This window comes from Gopherus evgoodei, chromosome 1 (assembly GCF_007399415.2).
Source record: "Gopherus evgoodei ecotype Sinaloan lineage chromosome 1, rGopEvg1_v1.p, whole genome shotgun sequence".
Lineage (NCBI taxonomy): Eukaryota > Metazoa > Chordata > Testudines > Testudinidae > Gopherus > Gopherus evgoodei.
Window position 1 is genome coordinate 278,447,500 of NC_044322.1, and position 21,808 is coordinate 278,469,307.

The 21,808-nt window shown below is 44.6% G+C and overlaps 1 protein-coding gene and 1 long non-coding RNA gene across 9 annotated transcripts in view; one reads left to right on the forward strand and one right to left on the reverse strand.

Moving 5' to 3' along the window:
* Positions 1–13,037, reverse strand: part of LOC115644305 — a 54,836-nt gene extending 41,799 nt beyond the window's left edge. The window contains exon 1 of the long non-coding RNA XR_003998471.1: positions 12,947–13,037. This is a non-coding gene — a long non-coding RNA (uncharacterized LOC115644305). The remainder of the gene's footprint in view (positions 1–12,946) is intronic.
* Positions 13,038–13,429: 392 nt separating this feature from the next.
* Positions 13,430–21,808, forward strand: part of ANKS1B (ankyrin repeat and sterile alpha motif domain containing 1B) — a 756,551-nt gene continuing 748,172 nt past the window's right edge. For 2 of the 8 annotated variants that reach the window (XM_030548477.1, XM_030548479.1), the window contains exon 1: positions 13,430–13,870. In XM_030548477.1, coding sequence (XP_030404337.1) covers positions 13,737–13,870 — 134 coding nt within the window. In that variant the 5' untranslated portion in view covers positions 13,430–13,736. The remainder of the gene's footprint in view (positions 13,871–21,808) is intronic. The other 6 variants (XM_030548473.1, XM_030548475.1, XM_030548472.1 and 3 more) reach the window with 4 other exon arrangements.

Genomic DNA, 21,808 nt, shown 5'->3' on the forward strand with positions numbered 1-21,808 from the left:
ATAAACAACAGGGTCTGGAGGGAACCCAGGAAGCCCCTGACCCACCAAAATGACAGAGAATGCTGGCATAAACATGTCTCATACAAAGGGTTAAAATAAAGCCTTAGAGGGAATAGAGCTTGTCATAAACAGATTGTTAAGGGTTAATGTCTCTTCTACCTGTAAAGGGTTACAAGCAGGGAACTGGACACCTGACCAGAAGACCAATCAGAAGACAAGATACTTTTAAATTTGTGTGGAGGGAAGCTTTTGTGTGTGTTCTTTTGTCCGTTGTGTGTTCTTCTCTCAGAGGGTCTGAGAGAGACTAGACATTACTACAGGCTCTCTAAGTTTCTTTTCAAATAGTAAGTAAAAACAGGCGGTTTAGGCTTTTTGATTGTTTTACTCTATTTGCAATTGTGGATCTGGCTGGTTAACTTTTATATGTGTAGTTGCTGGGAATATTTTGATTTGTATTGGTACTGGGGGGAAAGTCTCTTTCTGGTGTCTGTAAGATATAGGACCCTGTAATATTTACATCTTGAAGTTACAGAGATAATTCTTTACTTTTTCCTTTCTTTTATTAAAAGATTTCTTTTTAGAGAACCAGATTGATTTTTTTTTTCTTGTTTTCCCTTGTTTTATTCCAGGGGATTGGGATAACTCACCAGGACGGGTGGGGGAGACGGGAGGGGGGAGAGATAGAATCTCTCTCTGTTTTCCTTGAATCTGTTTGCCTCTTTGTGGAAGGGAAGGGAGATGCTTCTCTGTATGGTGAATTAAGAGGTTGGATCAGTATCTCTCAGGATAGCCCAGGGAGGGAAATTCTGGGAGGGGGAAAGGTGGGGGAATGGTTTATTCCTCCTTGTTTTAAGAACCCAAGGGATCTGGGTTCTTGGGGTCCCCAGGGAAGGTTGGGGAGGTCAGAGTGCCCCAAAAAACTATATTTTTGGGTGGTGGCAGTGCTATCAGATTTAAGCTGGTAATTAAGCTTAGAGGATTCAGGTGCTAGTATCTCATTTTCTGAACTCTAAGGTTCAGATCTGAGAGGGAATGCTATGACAGAGCTCAGCTGCTACATGCAAGATGGAATTGGTGTGTTGGTAAGTGGTTAGTGGAGATGCTTCAGCAACCATAGTTGCAACAGCAATTCCTGCAACAGTGGACCACTCAGCATTAGATTCCGACCACACAACAACAACAGCCACTGAAGGAACTGATGGCCCAGCAGTAGGAGTTTCAAAAGGAAAGCAAATAGTACCGGCCCTATGACCTCAGGGTGGCCCAATGGGTCATACTTCCGCCAAGGGAGTTTTCCCGCCAGTGCCAGTGAAGCTAACCAAGATGGAGGCAGATGATGACCCTGAAGCCGCCTTAGTTACATTTGAGAGGGTGACAGTAGCAGACTGGTAGCCCCCAAAACAATGGGCTTTGATTCTGGACCCATATTTCATGGGTCCAGTGGACGTGGCCTGTTGTGATTTGGACTTGGAGAGGGAAAACTACTACAAACAAGTAAAGTCTGCCATTTTGGACTATTTGGATATTTCCAAAAAGAGACCCACCATCAACAGTTTAGGGCTGAGATCTACCCAAGGGGGCAAGACCTCTTTGTAGCACAACTCTTGTGAGAACACTGTTGGAAGTGGCTCCATCTGGAAGAACAATCAGGGCCCTAAGTAGCCAAGACCATTGTGACAGAATAATTCCTAAACATACTACCCACAAAAGGCAGGAAGTGGGTACTATGGCAGCGTTCGGGAATGTTATCAGAAGCAGTAAGACTAATAGAGTATTTTGTAGAAGCCAAAGGATCACTAGAGGCAGAATCATCCAAGCATCAGCAAGGCAGGGGGACAGAATGGAAAGTGACCAGGGAGGGTGAGCCAGCATCATCAACAGGGGCCTGACCCTGAAGGAGTCCTTTCAGATGGTCAGATCACCCCTTAAACCAGAAGTAGTCCCAGGGAGGCAAGGCAGTTGGGCACAGATACAACACTGTCAGTGGGCCGGCCAGGCACCTCAAAGGGAGCAGGATTCACAGACCAGGGTCCAGCTCACCCTCACCTAGGAAAGGTGCCAACAGTGCCAGCCCATTAACGTGCTATTTCTGTGGACAGACAGACACATAAAGTGGGAATGCCCTCTTATGAAATGTGAATATGCTCAGGGATGGATGGCAGAAATCTGGGCATGGAAAAAGACTTTCCCTAAGTTGATGGTACTGGTGAGGGGCCAAGGGAAGATGGTTCAAGCACTCTTGGATTGTGGCTGCAGTCAGACGGTGGTTCAGGCCTCCATTGCGTTGGGTGATACCATTTGTAAGAATACAATCCACCTGAAATGTATACATGGTGATGTCAAAACATACCCAAGCCAGTGTCTAAAACTGACAGTGGGAGCCCATGCTGCAGTGGTAGTGGAGTCCTAGCTGAAAAATTGGCCTACCCCATAATCAGAGGCCAGGACTGGCCCTTTTTCTGGCAAGTCATTAATGCACAAGCCTGGGTAGTGAGCGAGAATGCAGGGCCATTGTACAGCCAGTGCCCCAGAGTTTGGTGAGCTTTGGGGAAGCAGACAACCCTGAAGTAATGTCCTGAGCAATGTCACCACTGACTCCCCCAGGGAAAAAAAAGGTAACCAGTCGGGACTTGGAAACTCTCCTACAGAGTGGGAATTTTGTCCAAGAATAGTGCAACAACCCTACATTAAGCTGTGCATATGAACAACTGGGCTTCATAAAAGATTAGGTAACAGAGCCTCACTAATGAGCAATATCTGCACTTTTCACTCAAGAAAGAGTGCTTGTATCAAACTGAAAGGGATAAAAATACTGGGGTGGTGAGGGCCAAGTTACTGGTGCCGCATTGGTACCATTGGGCTTTATTGCAGCTTGCACACAATATCTCATGTGCTGGACACCTGGGGAGAGAGAAGACATTGTCTTGGATATTAGCCCAATTCTACTGGCTAGGCATGCATCATGAGATGAGAGAATGTGGTTCCTCCAGCTCAGACTATCAGCTAGCCAGAAGCAAAGGGATCCCTAAGGCGTCCTTGGTTTCTCTGCCATTGATTGAAACACCCTTGAAGAGAATGAGAGTGGACATGGCTGGGCCCCTAACATTGGGGCATCAATACATATTAGTGATTGTCGACTATGCAACCATGTACCTGGAAACTGTGCCTCTGCTCTATGCAAAAGCTACGGTGATAGCTCCAGAGTTCTTGAAGCTCTTCTCACATATGGGATTTTCACGCAAAATATTAACAGATCAAGGGATTAACTTCACCTCCCAGCTGGTAAGTGACTTATGCTCCCTTCTGAAGGTCAAGCCCCTGAAAAACTCAGTGTGCCACCCACAGACCGACAGCCTAGTTAAGCAGTTTAATAATACGTTGAGACGCTTTGTCAGTAACAATCCCAAACAGTGGGACTGGCTGCTCCCACCACTCCTGTTTGCCATAAGGAAGGTCCCATAAGCCTCCACAGGGTTCTTTTCATTTGAGTTGCTTTATGGTGACCAACTATGAGTAATCTTGAACGTGTTGCAAAAAGGCTGTGAGGAACAAGATGTGGGGGCTTTAAGTACAACCCAGTATGTCTTACAATTAAGGGAACAACTCATAGATATATGGCTATTTGCCAGAGAGAATTTGAGAAAGACCCAACACACAGAGGAAAGAAATAATAGAGGAGTACGACTACAGACTTTCCACCTGTCTGATCATATCCTTCAGCTACTACTCTCAGCTGAATCTATATTAATGGCTCTATGGCAGGGTCCACTAGAAGTGGTGTGGCAGATAGGGCACATGGACTATGAGATAAGACTACCAGAAGGAGAAAGGAAACCAAAATCTATCATGTGAATCTTCTCAAACCTTGGAAGACATGGGAAGCTCTGCTGATAACTTCCTCTCCAACAGGCCCTGAATTAGGGCCCCAAGAACCTAGCAGCCAAGAACCAACAATAGTACCAGGAGGTGAGGGGCTCTCCCCATGCAAAAGAAGGAGCAACTTCAATTGACCAAGGACTTTGCAACAGTATTCTCCACCTGCTCAGGGAGAACACAGTTGGTCCAACATCACCTAGAAACCACCCCTTGCCAGCTAATCAGGGAGAACCCTAGACCACTGCCACAGAGGATGTGGGGTACAGTCTGAGAGGAAGTGTGAGAGATGCTGGAGATGGGAGTAATTGTAAATCCAAAAGTGAATGGAGGAGACCCACCAAATGGTTTGGTTCAGTTCTGCATTAGCTTTAGGAAGGTTAATTCCATCTTGAAATTTGACACATACCCAATGCCAATGGTAGATGATTTACTAGAGTGGCTGGGACCAGCAAAATGCATGAGCTTTGTCAACTTAATAAAAGGTTACTGTCAGAACCCTTTATCCCATTGTTTGAAAAAGAAAACAGCTTTCTTCACTCCTTTCAGACACTTCCAATTCAAGACTATGCCTTTTGACCTGCAGGAAGCCACCAACTTTCCAACAGATCAGGAATAGGATCCTCAGCCCCCACCATCAGTATGCCACAGCCTACATGGATAACTTTGTCATCTATATTTCTACCTGGGAAGACCACATGCAGCAAGTAAAGGTGGTGTGAAAAGCCCTAAAAGTGGGACTTATGGTCAACTCTGCAAAATGTAAGTTAGCCACAGAGGAAGTAATCTATTTGGGGAACTGTGTAGAAGGCACCCATATGAAACCAGTGATCAGCAAGGTACAGGCCTTAAATTACATTCCCCACAAGAGGCAAATGAGGCATTTTCTTGGCCTTGTACGATATTACTGGAGGTTTATCCCCAGTTTCAACTCAATCACAGGCCCTCCTTATGGACCTCATAAAAGGCAACAACTCTAAGGGTATGTCTACACTTACTAGGGCTTGACACTGCGGCAATTGATCCACCGGGAGTCAATTTAACGGGTCTAGTGAAGACCTGCTAAATCAACTGCAGGTTGCTCTCCCATCAACTCCAGTACTTCACCGGAATGAGAAGCATAAGGTAAGTTGACAGGAGAGTGTCTCCCATCAACCCAGCACAGTGTAGACACCACAATAGATCGACCTAAGTTACGTTGACTCCAACTGTGTTATTCATGTAGCTGGAGTTGCGTAACTTAGGTTGACTTAGCCCTGTAGTGTAGACCAGGCTTAAGAAGAACGAATGGGATGAGAAATACAAGGAAGCTTTTAGTAAATTGAAAACATGTGCTCTTCAGCCCTGATTTTTCCTGGGGGTTCATACTGTACACAGATGCCTCGAATGTTGGACTCAGTGCTGTACTCTCTCAAGACTTCAGAGGAGGAGAACACTCAGTCAGTTCTATATGTAAACAGAGTCTGGATGAGTTCCCCCGTGACATCTAGTGGTGAGCTGTGGAAAAAGACTTCAGACACTTCCAATTCAAGACTATGCCTTTTGACCTGCAGGAAGCCACCAAGACTTTCCAACAGATCAGGAATAGGATCCTCAGCCCCCACCATCAGTATGCCACAGCCTACATGGATAACTTTGTCATCTATATTTCTACCTGGGAAGACCACATGCAGCAAGTAAAGGTGGTGTGCAATGCCCTAAAAGTGGTGCCTAGGTGCTCAGCATGATGGGACTGCTTGCCCAAATGATCACTTGTAGCTGGTGTTGGATCCCCAGTCTCCTTGTTATTGGGGCAGGAGTAATAAAGGGTTGCTATCCTTGTTGTGTGAACTGAAGGCAGCAGAACTGTACTTGGCATACCCCAATGGAGGGAGTCACCCTCAACTGAACAGCACTTGCTAGGCAGGAGACATGGGTTTCAAAGCCCAATGAGTTTAGAGGGGCTGCCCCAGATCCCTAAGTGACCCCCTCAAGGATTGAACTCACAATCCTGGGTTTAGCAGGCCAGTGCTCAAACCACTGAGCTATCCTTCCCCCCACCCCCAATGTTATTAAAAGCTTTTGCTATACTCAGACTCTGTGCTTGTGAGAGGGGAAGTATTGCCTCTTAGAAGTCCCCAGGGGGTGGTGTATAATTGTCCCAGGTCACTGATTGGGGGCTCGAGCTGGTTTTGTGTTGTATTGTTGAAAAGGAACCCTAGATACTGAACCTTGCCCTTGTTGCTGCTGGCTTCACCTGGCAGAAGGGTTACATATAGTTGAGTAGGAAGCTGTTTCCTAGAGAAAAGCTTACTCAATTATTGAAAAGGAGGAATTAGTGGTTAAATGGGCCTTGGTTTCCCTCAGGTATTACCTGTTCAATAGCCCTTTCTCCCTCATCACAGATCATGCTCCCCTATACCAGATTCACACCATGAAAGGCATAAACGCACCTATAATGCAATGGTAGTTTGCACTACAACCTTACAATTCCAGAGTACAACACTGGGCAGGAAAGGACCATGCTAATGCTGATTTCTTTTCATGGGAGAGCAGGAATGGAGACAAACCACCCCAGAATTCCCTTTCCAGCTTGAGAGGTGGAGTATGTGAAGGGAAATGCCCTCACTCTGGTGGAAAGAATACTAATGAGCTCTTCTGGGCCTGTTTAGCTCTAAGGCACCACTTGCGAAGGCTTGTTCTGCCGGAAGGCTTAAAAACAGAAACCCCGCCATAGGAAGGAGAAGTGAATGGGAGGAGAGCTGCTCCACCTCAGAGACTGCTGACAGCAGAGACCCACCAGCCAAGAGGGAGACAGCAGCAGGCTTCACTGCTCCCGAAGTTATACGGCGCAGCTGCACTACAGTCCAACTCACAAGGAGGAGTTTGAGGTAGACCTCATTAAAAGACAATAAACCCACTGAGAGACTTAGCCCAAAGAGTCAAATCCAGGAAGACTGCCTGATAGCCAGCCCCTTTGCCTTTCTTTGTTTTCATGCAGAGCCCCTTATAGTGAGAATTTCTCTCTAGTAAGGGAAAGAAAAGGGAGAGGACTTTTCTTTTATCTGACTGTTTTATTTAGAGAAGCCCTTGTGTACTACAAACTGAGGGGTAGAACATTATAAATAACTGGAAGCAGGACCTGGAGGGGACTTGAGGGAGCCCCTACCCCCCATTCTTATCATGTCTGTTGTACTCCACCACCTGCACGGTAGGTTCCTTAAAACTATTGCTTTCTAAGTGTCTCCCTTTCAAAAATGGTTGTGGTTATTTTTCTCTAACTGTATTAGCTGCATTTGTCTAATTTTAATTTAATTTAATTTCTCTAGGGGTTTGATCCAGCAAAGTGCTAGGTGTCTTATCCTGAGAGGTGCTGACCATTTCCATTTATTTTCTCTATGGAAGACAATCCAGCCATCTCATGGCACTTTCTGTGTTCTGTTTTGAAACCTGCTAGAAGAGCTGGGTGTATACAACGCTAGGCTTTGCACATTGTGTATGGTGGTCATTTGGACCGTACCGTGCCTGTTTGGTTCCTTCATATTATGCTTGTTGTGTAGAGATAAAAACACACAATGCTTTTCAAAATCTTTGAGGTGATATGCACCACCTTGGGACTGGTAGTATTTGGGGAGCAGCACCTTTAGTACCTTAGACACAGGGGCAGCAATTGTCCCTGACCTCATCCAGGGTATGCAATGTTGGGGAGAGGGACAAGAATTTTTTTTCATTGCCAAAATTAACTTGATAGGTTGTTTCATTATTTGTAGCTGTCTTTCATAATGGTTGCCAGCACTCCTGATTGAGTTCTTTGCATTTCTTTATATAATCTTGTGTTGGAGAACTGATGAGACCTTACCTTTTGAATCATTAGTTTTAGTGATATGCTTATGTATTTTATGCAACTGTTTGATTTTATGTTATCTATAATTTTGCTTGTATATAAAGAAGGAAAAGGAGGCAGAGAGAGAGAGAGAGAACCCAATTTAATCTGCCTTCAAATTGATATATTAAAGGACAAAGGGGAAGTCAAGGAATTATATTCTGTCCTGATGAGATAACAAAACTGTGTAATCGTGGAAATGTAAAAACAATTAATTAAAAAAAATGCCCTAACACACTTGTATAACAGTGATATCCAGTATTTTGAAATGACAAACACATTAAGAAGTTTCTAATTATCGTAACTGCTGTGTCTTTGCATTTTTGGCAAATAAAAAACATGGAATCTAAGGCATCTGTTTCTGCTACAGAGAAATTTTGTAACTCTTTGAATGATGCCACAATGGAGTGAAAAATGCCTGCCCAAATACTAAAATCACATAATCAAAATTCTGCTCAGGTATGGAACAGTATTATTCTAAAAGCATAAAATGGATTGAAACATATTTTGGCTGTTTTACAAATTATCCTTATCTCTTAGAATATATCACCAAGCTGTACTACATTTTAAGTCTCTTGAACCAGTTCATGGTGCATATAACACTCACAATGCTGTGCTTATACCATAAATAATTAGGAACATAAGAACTTTTAGGAATGGTGAGGCCATCTGGTCCAATCTACCTGCATTTCTGGTTCAATTTAATCCCATAATTCTGCTTTTTTTCCACTACACTCTGCTATCCATGTCATCTCTAGAAACAGATCAACTTGTGTCTTGAATTCTCTGCTTCAGCTGCCCTAGGACCAACATTTCTCTAATGTGGCCACAGTGGCTGCATGCAGCCACCAGTGGCTTTTCATGCACCCATGACAGGCCCTAGCACTGATCTCTTGCCCCAGCTGCATGAAAGCAGGTGCCAACTCACAACTCTGTTCCCAGGGTTCTGGCCACACAGTAGCGGGAGCTGGCCCTGGGTGCTGATCCCTGGCTTTGGCCGTGCAGCAGTGAGTGCTGGCTCCAGTCATGCAGCGGCAAGTGCTGGCTCCTGGCTCCAGCCCTGCAGCTCTGGTCTTTGGCATCCAGCTCCGGGCTCTGGCTGTGCCGGAGCAGGCACTAGCCTCGGGCACTGACCCGCTGAGTGGCAGTGGGTTCTGATCCCTGGCTCTGGCCACAAAGTTTCTGTCCCCAGCTCCAGGCTCTGGCCGCAGGCACTGAGTCCTGGCCCTGGCTGCATGGAAGCAGACACCAGGCCCTGGCTCTGGCCCAGGGGTGGGCCATATTGGGGTTGCAAAATGGTATAGAGGACCAGGTAGGGAATGCTGTGCCTCCTCCAGCAGCCTGGCCCCTGCCCCCATCCACCCCTCCCACTTCCCACCCCCTGACTGCCCCCCTCAGAATCCTCCACCCATCCCCGCATCCATCCCTCACATTGCCCTGGGCCCCAGCTGCCTCCCCCATCCATCTCACCATTGCCTCTGGCCCTGGTTGCCTCCTCCTTCAGCCCCCACATCCAGGGCTTAATGGGTCCTGGGGCTTGCTGAGAAAGGTGATATTAACAAACATGCAAGTATCACTTTTCACAGTAGACTTACTAGCTATCTGTGAAAAGTGATACTTGTATGTTTATTAATATCACTTATCACTTTTCATAGCCTCCCAGGTAGCTATTAAGTATGCTGTGATATTAACAAATATACAAATATCACTCCAGAAGGGGGGGCAGCATTATTTTGATTACTGAGTCTGCCAAAACCCCCTACAAATATAAATCAGGATGTGTGTATTTCATTCTTTTTCCTAAAGTTAATTAAGTATTTTAGGGAAAATTGTCAGTGCGGCCATCAGTGAGAGTTGATGGCCACAGTCTAAGGCCACCAAAAGATTTGTTATGAGAATCATTTCCATTACATAATTTGGCCCAAATTCCTTATCAACTTTGCTTTCTAATTTTTAGAATAATTATTTTATATTATATCTGCTAACACAACCTAATGCTCTGTTTGGATTTTTTAGTGCTGCTGGACACTGGGCTGATGGATTTAATGGGGCACATTCTGAACTCAGTTACATCCAAGGCACCACACTGAATTTGCCAGTGTCAATGAGGGGACAATTTGGCCCACTGATATTTCCACACTTGTCCTCTCTTTTTTTCCTGATCATTCTCATGGATGGTATTTTCACTTAGCACATAGTCTGGGGAAAATAAAATCTAAGGACTAATTATGTAACATTTGTTTACACTGAGTCATATTTGCCATCTGCTGGTTCAATCACCTAAACAATCCAAATTCTTAAAATCTGCTTGTTCCTTAGTATTTGCTCTGTTTCCAATCTTATCTGCAAACATGCACATTTTGGCCCTGATGTTGCAATGAGCACCACACAGACAGACCTCTGAGCCAGTGTGGAACCCCATTGACTTCAAGAGAGCTCAGCACAGATGGAAGAGCCTGCCAGTGCAGAGTTTATTGCATGGTCACAGCCTTTATTTTCAGTACCTTCATACACATCATATGTCACATTAGCCACTCAGATAGATGCAATCCCATTATCTGATGGAACTAAAGGCTACATTTGGCCAGCCATGTCATGGACAACAAGCCTAGATTTAGATGCTGAAATATGGGGGTTACTCCATTTATAATTACTTTCATTGTTGGAACTGGATGACTTAGGTGTTCAGTAATAAGCTCTGCATTTTATTAGCTCTGCTTTAGATTGATGGTTCAAATGTGACCCAGACCAGTTGTGACTAAGGGCTCAAACTGTAAAGCTTAATTCATGTATTTGTTTATTTATACAAAAATAAACTTTAATAGAAACACTGACATGAGTAAAGGCTTGCAAAGTCAGGTCTTAAACTGTATGTCGTTTATATTAAACAATGGTATGTATTCAGTCAGGAAGGCAAGAACTATAGAGAGTCTCCACACCTAATAATTAGATGCCCTATTAAGTGTTCTGCTACTATTCTGGGGGAAAACATCACTCATCATTTCAAATCCTAAAAAATGTAAAATATGTAGGATTCATGGTCTGGATAGAAACTGGATTGTATTTGTTTAAATATGCTGTGAACAGCTATTTTTGCAGTGTTATGGGTGGGCTGCAATTCCAAATGGTATATTTTTACGGTTACTGGAGAGTTAAGCAAATATATTAACTTAAATTCATTTTTTAAAAGTTCCAATGTAATTAACTAAAACATATGAAATAAAACAGTTATATGAGTTACTATATATGGGGAAAAAACATGGCTTCCTAAAAGAGCAGTATTCCCCACCAAGGACTTAATCCAACTCCTTTTGAAGTCAACAGGTAAATTTCCTTTGACTTTAACAGAAGCTGGATAAGGCCAGGAGTATTTAATATGGCCTCCCTCCCTAGCTTAATCTCTTGCCTATTATAGATTCATAGACTCTAGGACTGGAAGGGACCTCGAGAGGTCATTGAGTCCAGTCCCCTGCCCTCACGGCAGGATCAAATACACTCTAGACCATCCCTGATAGACATTTATCTAACCTACTCTTAAATATCTCCAGAGATGGAGATTCCACAACCTCCCTAGGCAATTTATTCCAGTGTTTAACTACCCTGACAGTTAGGAACTTTTTCCTAATGTCCAACCTAAATCTCTCTTGCTGCAGTTTAAGCCCATTGCCTCTTGTTCTATCATTAGAGGCTATGATACATTATTTTTGGTTGTTAACTAAGGCCTTGATCCTGCAAACACTTACATGCATAAATTTACCCACATGAGTTTACTGGATCAGGGCTAAGGGCTTGTCTACATCACAAAGTTGCAGCGCTGGTGAGGGGGTTACAGCGCTGCAACTTAGGAGGTGTACACATCTGCAGGGCACCACCAGCGCTGCAACTCCCTGTTTGCAGCGCTGGCCGTACTCCCGTTTTGTCTCGGGTGTAGAGGATCCAGCGCTGGTGATCCAGCACTGGTAATCAAGTGTAGACACTTACCAGCGCTTTTCTTGACCTCCGTGGAATAAGCAGGTATCCCAGCATACCTGAGGAAGCCTCTGGTAATCAAGCTGGTCTCCTTCCCCGGTTTGCTCTCGCGTTCCCCGAACCCCGAGCAAGCAGGTCTCCTTCCCTGCGGTTTGCTGGGTGGTTCGGGGAACGCGAGAGCAAACCGCAGCGAAGCTGGTCTCCTTTCCCGGTTTGCTCTCGCGTTCCCCGAACCCCCCTTGAAGCCGCCCAACAGCGCTGCAGTGTGGCCACATCTAACACCACTTGCAGCGCTGGTTGCTGTAAGTGTGGCCACTCTGCAGCGCTGGCCCTATACAGCTGTACTAATACAGCTGTAACAACCAGCGCTGCAAAATTGTAGATGTAGACATACCCTTAGTTTAAGACCTGATCCTGCACCCATTGTTAATGGGTGTTTTGCCATTGCCTTCAATGAGGCAGGACTTCTAAGGGGTGTTGTCTTATTTGCCTGTAACACCCCTGTTGTTACAGAAATAAATAGTAAAGGTAATCTACTAAATCAGTTGGGGAGGAAAAAGGCTATTAATTGGCTTTTCATACATAAACAGTATCAAAGAGTGCATTAGACAAGGATGAGCTAATGATTTGGGCAAGAGAGCAAATTTTCTATGTAACTCATAAAACCCACTGGAGTTGTGGAGAAAAATTACCCTAGCTGCCAAGGCAGGAGAAAAATCATCATCATGATGGAAGAAGCCTCCCATTAAAAACACTCAGTGTCAGATCCACTAGCATCAGGACAGGGGAAGATCAAGTCTAAAGGGGGCCCGTTCCACCAGCGTTCCCCCTCCTTTGACAAACGTGAGACAAACTCAGTGGACCCCTGCTGCCTCCGTGAGAGAAATCTTGACCCCAACGAAGTCAGTGGGAGTTTTGCCATTATTTACCCCCCACCCCAATCTGTTGTGTGGTTCGTAGCTATAGTGTCCCCTCCCCCCCATGCGCTCATGTCTGAATCCCACCGACCCCTCCCCCACGCTGTCTGGCAGGGAGCTGGATGTTGCCACCCCAACTCACGCGCTCCTTCCCGTCGGTGCCCTTCGCAGTCCCGAGCCCCTTGCTCTCTCCCTCCCCCCACACAAGCGAGGCAGCCCCGCCCCACCACTGGGGGGTGTCACGCTGCCCTCTGATCCCAGCGTGGGGCTCCTGCCCTGTGCCTCAGCAGCACCTCGCTCCCCGCCCCCCAAGCTCCAGACTCACCCAGCTGCACTTATCCCGAGGCCATAGCAAGAACCACCGCCCCTTCCCCTGGCTGAGCTGCAGCGGGAACACCTGCTTCTGTCACGCCCGGTAGCGGTCTCCACACAGAGCCACTGCCTACCCCGCCCCCTTTGCACGCGCAGCGCCTTGTCTTCAGCAGCCGGTAACGGTCCCGCCGCGCGGTGGAGCGCGAGGAGCTCTCGCTCTTGTTGCTGGGCGGGGCGGGCCGCGCCGAGGTGCTGAGGGGACACAATCCCCAGCGCATCGCTAGTAGCGGTAGCAGCAAGACGAGGCGCTGGGACTAGGATCCGGGGAGAGGGTGGGACCAAACCCAGCCAGCCACTCAGAGAGAGAGATCTGAGTCTCCCCAGCAACGGGCCTGGCTGGCCAGGGCTGCGCCTCCTCCCTCCGTCCCTCCCTGCTGGTCATTATCTCGTCTCTTCCCCTCCGCCCCCCGCAGGCTCTGAGGCTGAGCCAGCCCCCCTGCAGGCTGGGATCTGGTGTGTGTGTGGCAAGGTCTTTTACTGGCCTAATTTCCTCTCCCTAATCCCCCCTCCCGCTTTCCTGCCACACTCCACCCTGAATTGAGCTAGTGTAACTAGGAGGTGATTCTCCTGCTCCCTCTTGCTGCTGCTCTGTAGGGGCTGCAGGGCTCTCCTCACTGCCCAGATTTGAGGCAGGGCTTTCAGGCAAGGAGGAGATTATTTGATCGAGGGAGGGAATTTTCTGAAGGGGTTTAGCTATATCTATAGTATTTTGCGAGGAGGGAGGGGGTGTTTGGTTACTGACCATGGGGAAGGACCAGGAACTGCTGGAAGCTGCTCGCACTGGGAATGTGGCTCTCGTGGAAAAACTCCTGTCGGGGAGGAAAGGAGGGATCCTGGGCAGTGGATCTGGAGCTATTCCCCTATCCAGCTTACTGAGGTAGGGACATGATTCCCCAGCAGCTGCTAGGGATGTTAACCTCCTCCTCCTCATCACCATCATCACCTCCCTCATCCTCATGCCTGTATTCTTCATAATAACCATAAATTGTTCACTCTTGCTAACAAGTACAATGTGTCAGTGTTTAAGGTCACAGCCATTCATTATAACAACATAGTAATTTTGAATTCCATGCTTTCAATGTGTCAGTAGGGTACTTGTTCCTGATCTATTACTAGCATTGGTGCAGAATTTATGCATTTATTGGGTGGATTGCTTTGCACAATGGTGTAGTCACTCTCACATTTCCTTTATGTTATCTTTTCTTCTTTGAATGCTTTTTTAATATGTGATCCAGTTGTTAATGACAGAAAAGCTATTGTGTGTTTGTAGTTATATGGAAAAAGCCACAACTTCCCCCCACACTCTCACCCTAGTTACTACTGTCACTTGCAGAAGAAATTAACCATGCCATGGTAATGAGTCTATAAAATGAAGAAAGTGAACCTTTTGATGAGAGGTCATCAACACAGAGGAGGTGTAAAACTTATGGAGCAGGTTAGGTAATAGCAGTAGTACTTTCAAGGTATCTGGACTTAGTTGAGTAAAATTGGGATACTGGTCATATCTAGCTGAAAGGAGTCAACTTTCATCTTTAGTCATATGTCATGCAGTATGTAACAGGGCTTTTGATGTTAAGTTTCATCATGTTGTAAGTGAGAAGTGCATTATCACAAACATTTATGACATTTGACATTTTTCAAATAAGAAGAAGTCTGCAGTACACAATCTGCTGCCAGTGCTATACGCTACACTAGACACAGCAGAATGAATTGAAACACTATTGACCTAAAACTTGAACTAATCATTAAGTATGCTCTACTGGAAGAAAAGAAGCAGACCCAGATTAATGGAAATTCTTTAAATGAAAGGCAAGAAAGATTAACTTACTTGAGATTCTATTGCCAGTACATCTCTATTTTCCAGGGCCCAGGCCACTTTATTTATATTACATGTGATATTCTCCATAGTAGGAATTGTAATATTCCTGTCAAATTATAACAATTTAACTCTATTTTAAATTTATTTAAAAATTGTTATGGCAATAAACAACAGTTTACATAGCCACACAATTTATCAAAGTTCTGTGATGCCATAGTGGCCACAGCACAATTAACTTTTATTTAATTACTACTATGTTGGCTAAAGTTAAAATACATTTGTACAATTACTTTTGGTATTGTATTTGAATAGCTTGCTTAGCAAGAAAAATGTGAGACAATTGGTTGAATTTAAATGATAAGCATCACTTATTAAAATGTGATACATATTTCTTTGTAACAACATCATTTTTACCAGAATGAAGTTCATTTTAGTGCAGTGATTATCCATTTATGAACCACTTCAACTGGATATATTTAGGTAGTTAATTTTTTTAGAACTGTCCCCTCTGCACTGCTACTTTCTTATTGTAAATCACAAGTCCTATAAATCTCTGCAGGAAAGTGTGGTTGCTTCTATTTTTCTGATTATAGCAAATGGGTATATTAGGTGCATTTACAAAGTGGTTTGTGTAATGTACAAATGGATATAATAGAAAACTGGTTAATGGGTGATGGTAGTAATTGATTATTAGTGACAAAGTAAACATTTCATACTGTATAAAGTCAGATATGTTCTTTCTCTACAGTGGGCACCTTTGTTTGTTTTACTGTAATGAAAATAAAACTAGTATATTATTGTGACTATGAAACTTCTAATGTTATGTCTCAAAACAAAGCAATGGATAAGCTTTTAAAATCTTTAAAAAACAAATGAATGTAAACAGGAAACTTTAAACAATTCCAGAAATAAAAAGGCAACATACAACAATTTAAAAAAAAATATGAAAGAATTAAATAGTGAACTGATAGATACAAGTGCAAATCTATGGACTAAATCCTGCAATCACTTACTACTGAGCATAGCATTTTCTATAGTGAATAGTACTATGACTTTGTCACCTGGTTTACTCATAGTAATAAGTAGAGCTGAGCAAAATTTTTCAACTAAAACTTTTTTTTTGTTGAAAAATGTAGATTTGGCAACATTAAAACATTTTGCAAATTTGTGTCAATTTTCCTGCAACATTTTGGTTTTAAAAAAACAATGAAAACATTAAAAAAAATTTCAACTTTTTTTAAATGAAATGTTTCAGTTTTTTAATTTTAAATGGCATTTTGTTTAGATGTTTATTTTAGAAAAAATTAAAGTGTAAAAAATGCTCCAAATAAAATATTTCAGGTGAAATGAAATGTTTTATTTGACACAAAAATAATTTGTTACAACTTTTCAATTTGCCAAAAGTTTCAAAAAAAAATGCTGCGGGACCCCATCAGGCACTTACCCGCTGGGTTGCCCGGTGGAGCCTGGGGCTCACAAGTAGCAGCTCTGTGGTCCAGCCAGCCCTACTGTCTCCAGGGAGAGCAAAGAACAATTTGAATCAGCTCTCCCATCTGACTGGACTGCAGAGTGAGCATGTGACACCCCATCATCACTCCCTGATAGGAGGGGCAGGGTGTAGTGGAAACACATTAGGCTGCCCACAGAGGGGTGGAGATATCTCCCTGCAAACATCGCGACTTGCCCCCTCCATCCCTACACTACAGCTGGTGGAGCTGAGGCTGTACGAGCAGCCGCCCAGGGACACACTGTGCCCCACACCTCAGCCCAGCTGCCCACCCTCTGCTGGGTGGGGGGAAATCCAGCACTGAGATGCGGGCATGGTTCCAGCCCTGGATCAGCTTCACGGTCCACCTATTGACTACCCCTGCTTTAAGCCATCTCAACATGTTTTTATCCACATCTATCTAGAAATGGGGTCCAATTTTCTTCTAATTTATATGATGCTCTCTATATAGGCTATTCTTTCTTTCGGCTGCTAACTCAGACAGTTCCGAATACCACTGCTATATTCTAGGCATAAGCCTACTCTTCCGTTTTTGTAGAGGAATATGCTTGGTGATCATTGCAGCCCTCAAACACCAAAGTCTTTGTGGTGGAGCTAAACCCAGCTTAGCAGGTAACTAACCGAGAGTATAACTTTTGGCTGAGGTTTGGCTGCTGAAATTGAGCACTATTTTAACTCTTGTGTCCACTTCTTTCCACACTTGCCTGGCTGTTGGATAGTCCCAAAGGATATGTGTCAAGGTTCCTTTTTCTTTCTTCAAGTGCCAACAATCATCAGAAGATAAGGCCTTTATCTTGTACAACCTCAGTGGCGTCCAATTCATTTTGAAAAAATCTTTTGTTATAACAAGAATATATTGAGATCCACAGAGACATTTCTAAAATTATGTAATATGCCATGGCACTGGGATTCTTTTAAGGGCTGTGATAAAGCCCCTTCCTATGCTTTCACCAAGAACTCCAGACTAATGGAGTTTCTCTTTATTAACAAAATATACATGGTGGACATGAACCTGGGGAGTTTATAAAGTGTTTCTAAAGTTCCCAGTAGTTCTGGGGCCTCTGGAAAAAATGGATAAATTATCAGGTGTCTTAGTTGTAAGTACTGCAAGTCCACTTAGGAAGGCAGGTCATAACATTGTTTTAGCAATAGAAAAGGGAAAAAGGCCTCATTATTGACCATCTGGGAAATTTACATAATACCCATACTCAGCCAGTTCTTCTAATTTATAGGTTTGTTCATAATTTGCAAGTCTGAGTTGAGCCAAATGGGTGCTTTTGCATGACTGTGAGGGTGAATTTGGTACCTCATGGCTGGGACAGCTCAGACCCTTGGTGCAGCCACCAATCTAGTCACCTTATTTTTCTCCATTGGACAAAAGAGAAATTGAGGAGACCAGCAAGCGGAATAAGATGTATTAATGCATGTTCAGTTTCCACCCACGTGGTGTAAGGGTATTCACATGCTGGAACCAGTTTGATATCTATGACATCATAAAAGTTGAATAGTAATTTTTTCGATTGGGAACCCAAACTCCCCCTTCTCTATAAGAGTTGAAGTGTTTAAAACAATAGGCATGGGAGTTGACCAGGGCTCCACAGGAAGGCTCTAATAATGCTATTTAATTTTCTAAAATAAGATTGTGATACTCTAGGTCTCAAACCCAGGCCTATGAGTTCCTACACAGCAACTGCATCCTGGCCTCCACCCAATGTCTACTGAAACTTGGTGAACCAAGGAACTACTAGGACTACAGCCTGAGCCAAGGCATCACCCACAGGATCCCTGATTGGAGGATTGCCCAGCTTCGCCTGTTGGTCCAACTATGATATTTAAGCCAGGAGGAGGAACAGGAAGTTGTCTGAGCAGCTAGATGATTCTCTGTTGCTGCTGTATTGGGTCCTGTTTGTGTCTGCATTCTGCCCACAACATTGTTCCCGATTCCTGCTCGAGTCTTATCTTACCCCTGCCTTTGCTTCTGGTTCCCACCCTGCTCTGTGGCTGTGCAGTGACCCAGCTAGGCTATGGTAACTGTAAGAAGAGGCAGAGTCAAACAAAAAGGATTGTTTAAAATTTGTAGAACTTTAAAGGGAAAACCCAAAAGTTGTACCAGGAGGTTAAATAATATAGAACATCATCAAGTACTTGCCACATATATTAATAAACTATAGGTTACGAACACAGTAACCTTTGTGAGCTTGTACAGGCTACTCTTCCTTGCTCTGTGCAGTTAATACCAAATACATTGTTATTAACAAGAACAAAAGAAGTTACTCAACAATATACCAGGTCACTTTAGAGAAGCATGAACTTTTCCTCCCCTTGGTTATAAGTCCAGCTCTACTTTTGCTGTCCGATTCTTTGCTTCTCTTCAGCTGGAAGTGCTCCTCAGATTCAATGTTTCTGTGGCCGTACCTCTTTGCACAAGTTTATCCACAAGCAGAGTTTCTTTAACCAGTGGCCCTCCTTTGTCCTATTAGGCACCTTTGACCTTTCTTTCAATAGATGTTCAAAGAGTCATTCTCTCTGTTTACTTTAGGTCCTCTATGAGGAGCTTCTCATTTACTGTTTTCAGGATCTGTTTTCATTTTAACACAGCTTTTTGAGTAATTTCCTTTCAGTTTTTTCCCCTTGATATTCTCTTGGCAACTCTGTAGATTTTATTTCCCTCTGCTTCCCTTCTTCAATAGTGTCTGCTCACATACCCAGGTCTATTTTTTTCTGCTTCTCCTGACATGAAACCTTTCCTATTTACTTTCTTTCCATCTTCTCACTTCCCAGTCCCCTGCTTTTTTCTCCTATTCTTTTGCCACCTCACTCGTACCCCAGCTTTGGTTCAAGTCAGCTCAGCATCTAGATTGTTCCCCTTCCCTCCTTCTCTAACAGCTTTTTCCAACTGTCTCCTTTGGTTGGATTCCGAGACTCCTACCCAGATTGAGCTGCCCTCTCATTGACCATCTCTCTCCCCAGGATAGCATTATGTGCTGCTGCATCACAGCTGCCACAGGTGCCTGTGCCAGGGTTACTACACCTGGCCCTTGCCTCCCCTCCAGTTCCTGCCTTTTATGCCTTGCTTCCAACCATTAGTTACCAGTCCTGGTTCTAACCTCTAGCTCCGACTTCTGACTCTGGTTTGACCCTTGACTTTGTTGTTTGGTTATCTGATCCTGGTTCCAACTCTCAACTTCGATTCCTGGCTCTGTCTCTGTCTCTGGCTTGACCCCTGGCTCTGGTAATCAGCAGTTGACTTCTTTTCCCTTCCTGAATGCCTGTTCTGTCCACTAGACCTGACTCCTGCTCTGACCACTAAGATACACTACCTATGTCCCATTCCCTAACACTTTGGTTGGACTGCTGTTGCAGAAGGCCCTGCAGAATGGAATCAGTTAGGCTTTCTTCCCAAAGGGAACCTGAAAACACTGAGTTGGTAGGCTGCCTCCAGCCAGACTGCCAGGCAACACAGGCCCATTTTACCCAGCTGACGCAGAGAATCAGGCTGGCCTCTGGACTGCAACTGCTGTGGCACTCCTTATGCAGGGACCTGTGATTCTGTTGCTGGAACATTTCAGTGGGCGTGGTGTGAAGTTCTATGGGTTTATAAAGCATTATTGTCTCCAATTCCTACTTCAGCTTGAAGTTTACTCTTCTGACCTGGCCAAGGTAGGCCTGGTACTCAGCCTGCTAATGGGGGGAGCACTGGATTGGGTATGACGCCTATTAGAGGTCAACAGCCCAGTACTAACCGGTTGGGATGCCATATGGCAAGCAATGTCAACAGTCTTCAACAATCTCATTGTGCCTGCACGGCTGAGGATATCCTCAGGATTCTCCGGCAGGGGCAGGGTACTGCTGCTGCCTGTGTGGCTTACTTTCATCTGCTGACATAGGACACAGAGTGGAATGAGGTAACCAGCTATTCCATTTCCGATGGGGTCTGAGTGACAAGGTCAAGGACGTTCTGGCTCCAGTGGAAACTCCAGCAAGACTGGATACCTTTATTGAGCTGATTATACAACTTGACAACCAGTTCTGGGAGCTGTGCAAGGAGAGAAGGGGGTGGTTCCACAACCACAACCATGTGTCAGCTACAACCACGAAATTCTGTTCAGTGTGCTAAGCAGATATAGGTGGATTCTGCTCACTGACAACTTATCCCAAGAGAAAAAGATAGATGGTGACTCCTCAGTCTATGCTACTATTGTGGTGAGCTAGGCCACTTCATCTCCATCTGCCTGACTTGAAGCCTTACCCAAAAGATCTGGACGACAAGCCTACCTAGTTCTGATCCAATCTGCGCATGAAAGTAATGTATAACCATGAGTCCCAAACACAAGTCCTGAGAGGGACATGCACTGAATGCCACTAGGAGGTGCCACAACTCCAAGTGCTTGTTAGGCTGTGGATCCCGGGCCAGCCTCAGCAACTGCCCATGCAGTGAGCCCTCATTGATTTGGACACCAGTGATAATTTTATGGATGAGACAACAGCCTTGACCATGCAGGTTCCCTTAAAATCAAGATAAGGCCTGACAAATGCCCCTGCTACATTCTAGCACTTCATTAATGACATATTATGGGACATGCTATATCAATACATAATAGTATGCCTTGATAATATACTTATTTTTTCAGGTAATCCCAAACAGCACACAACTCATTTTTGAACTTCCTGGAGGGGCATCGCCAACATGGACTGTATGCCAAATTGAAAAAATTGAGCCTTTGTCAGTGTTTCTACTGACTTCCTGGGATTCATCCTATACCCGGAAGAAATCAAAATGGATCCAGAAAAGGTAAAGGTGATCCTCAATTGGGCAGTACTCTGGAATGTCTGCAAACTGCAGTGCTTTCAGGGCTTTACAAATTTCTACCGCTGGTTCATCTCAAAATTCTCAGGGCAAATTGGCCCTTGAACCCGTTCTGTAAGAACACCCAGTTCAGTTGGATTCAAGAGGCCCAAAGAGTATTTGAGCACCTACAACTTTACCATTGACCCTTACTAGCTCAACCTGGTACCACATAAGTCTTCATTGTGGATGCAGATACCTCCAACCTGGCAATTGGAGAAGTGCTCTCTCAGAGACCTGGGTCCCAGCAAGTGATGCAGAAACCTCATTCCCATTGAGCAAAATTATGAAATCCTGGACAAGAAATTGCTGGCCATCAAGACTGCCTTCAGGGTGCGTTGACGCTACCTGGAAGAGGCCCAACACTCAGTCCAAGTATAGATGGACCATAAGAACTTGGAATATTTATGGAAGACCAAACCCCTCAGTCAGCAACAACTGTTCATCCTGGTGCTAGGAACAACAAAGCAGACACCCTCTCCCCAAAAGGGGAGCACTATGCTGATCTGAAGGGACTCACCAAAGAGACCTCCAACATCTTTAAGTCCCATCACTTCTTTGGTACAATGCTGCACTCGGATCTGTTTGCTATAATCTGCTCAGCCTCTACCAAGAGGACTTCCCCTGATGATCAGGTAGCCAC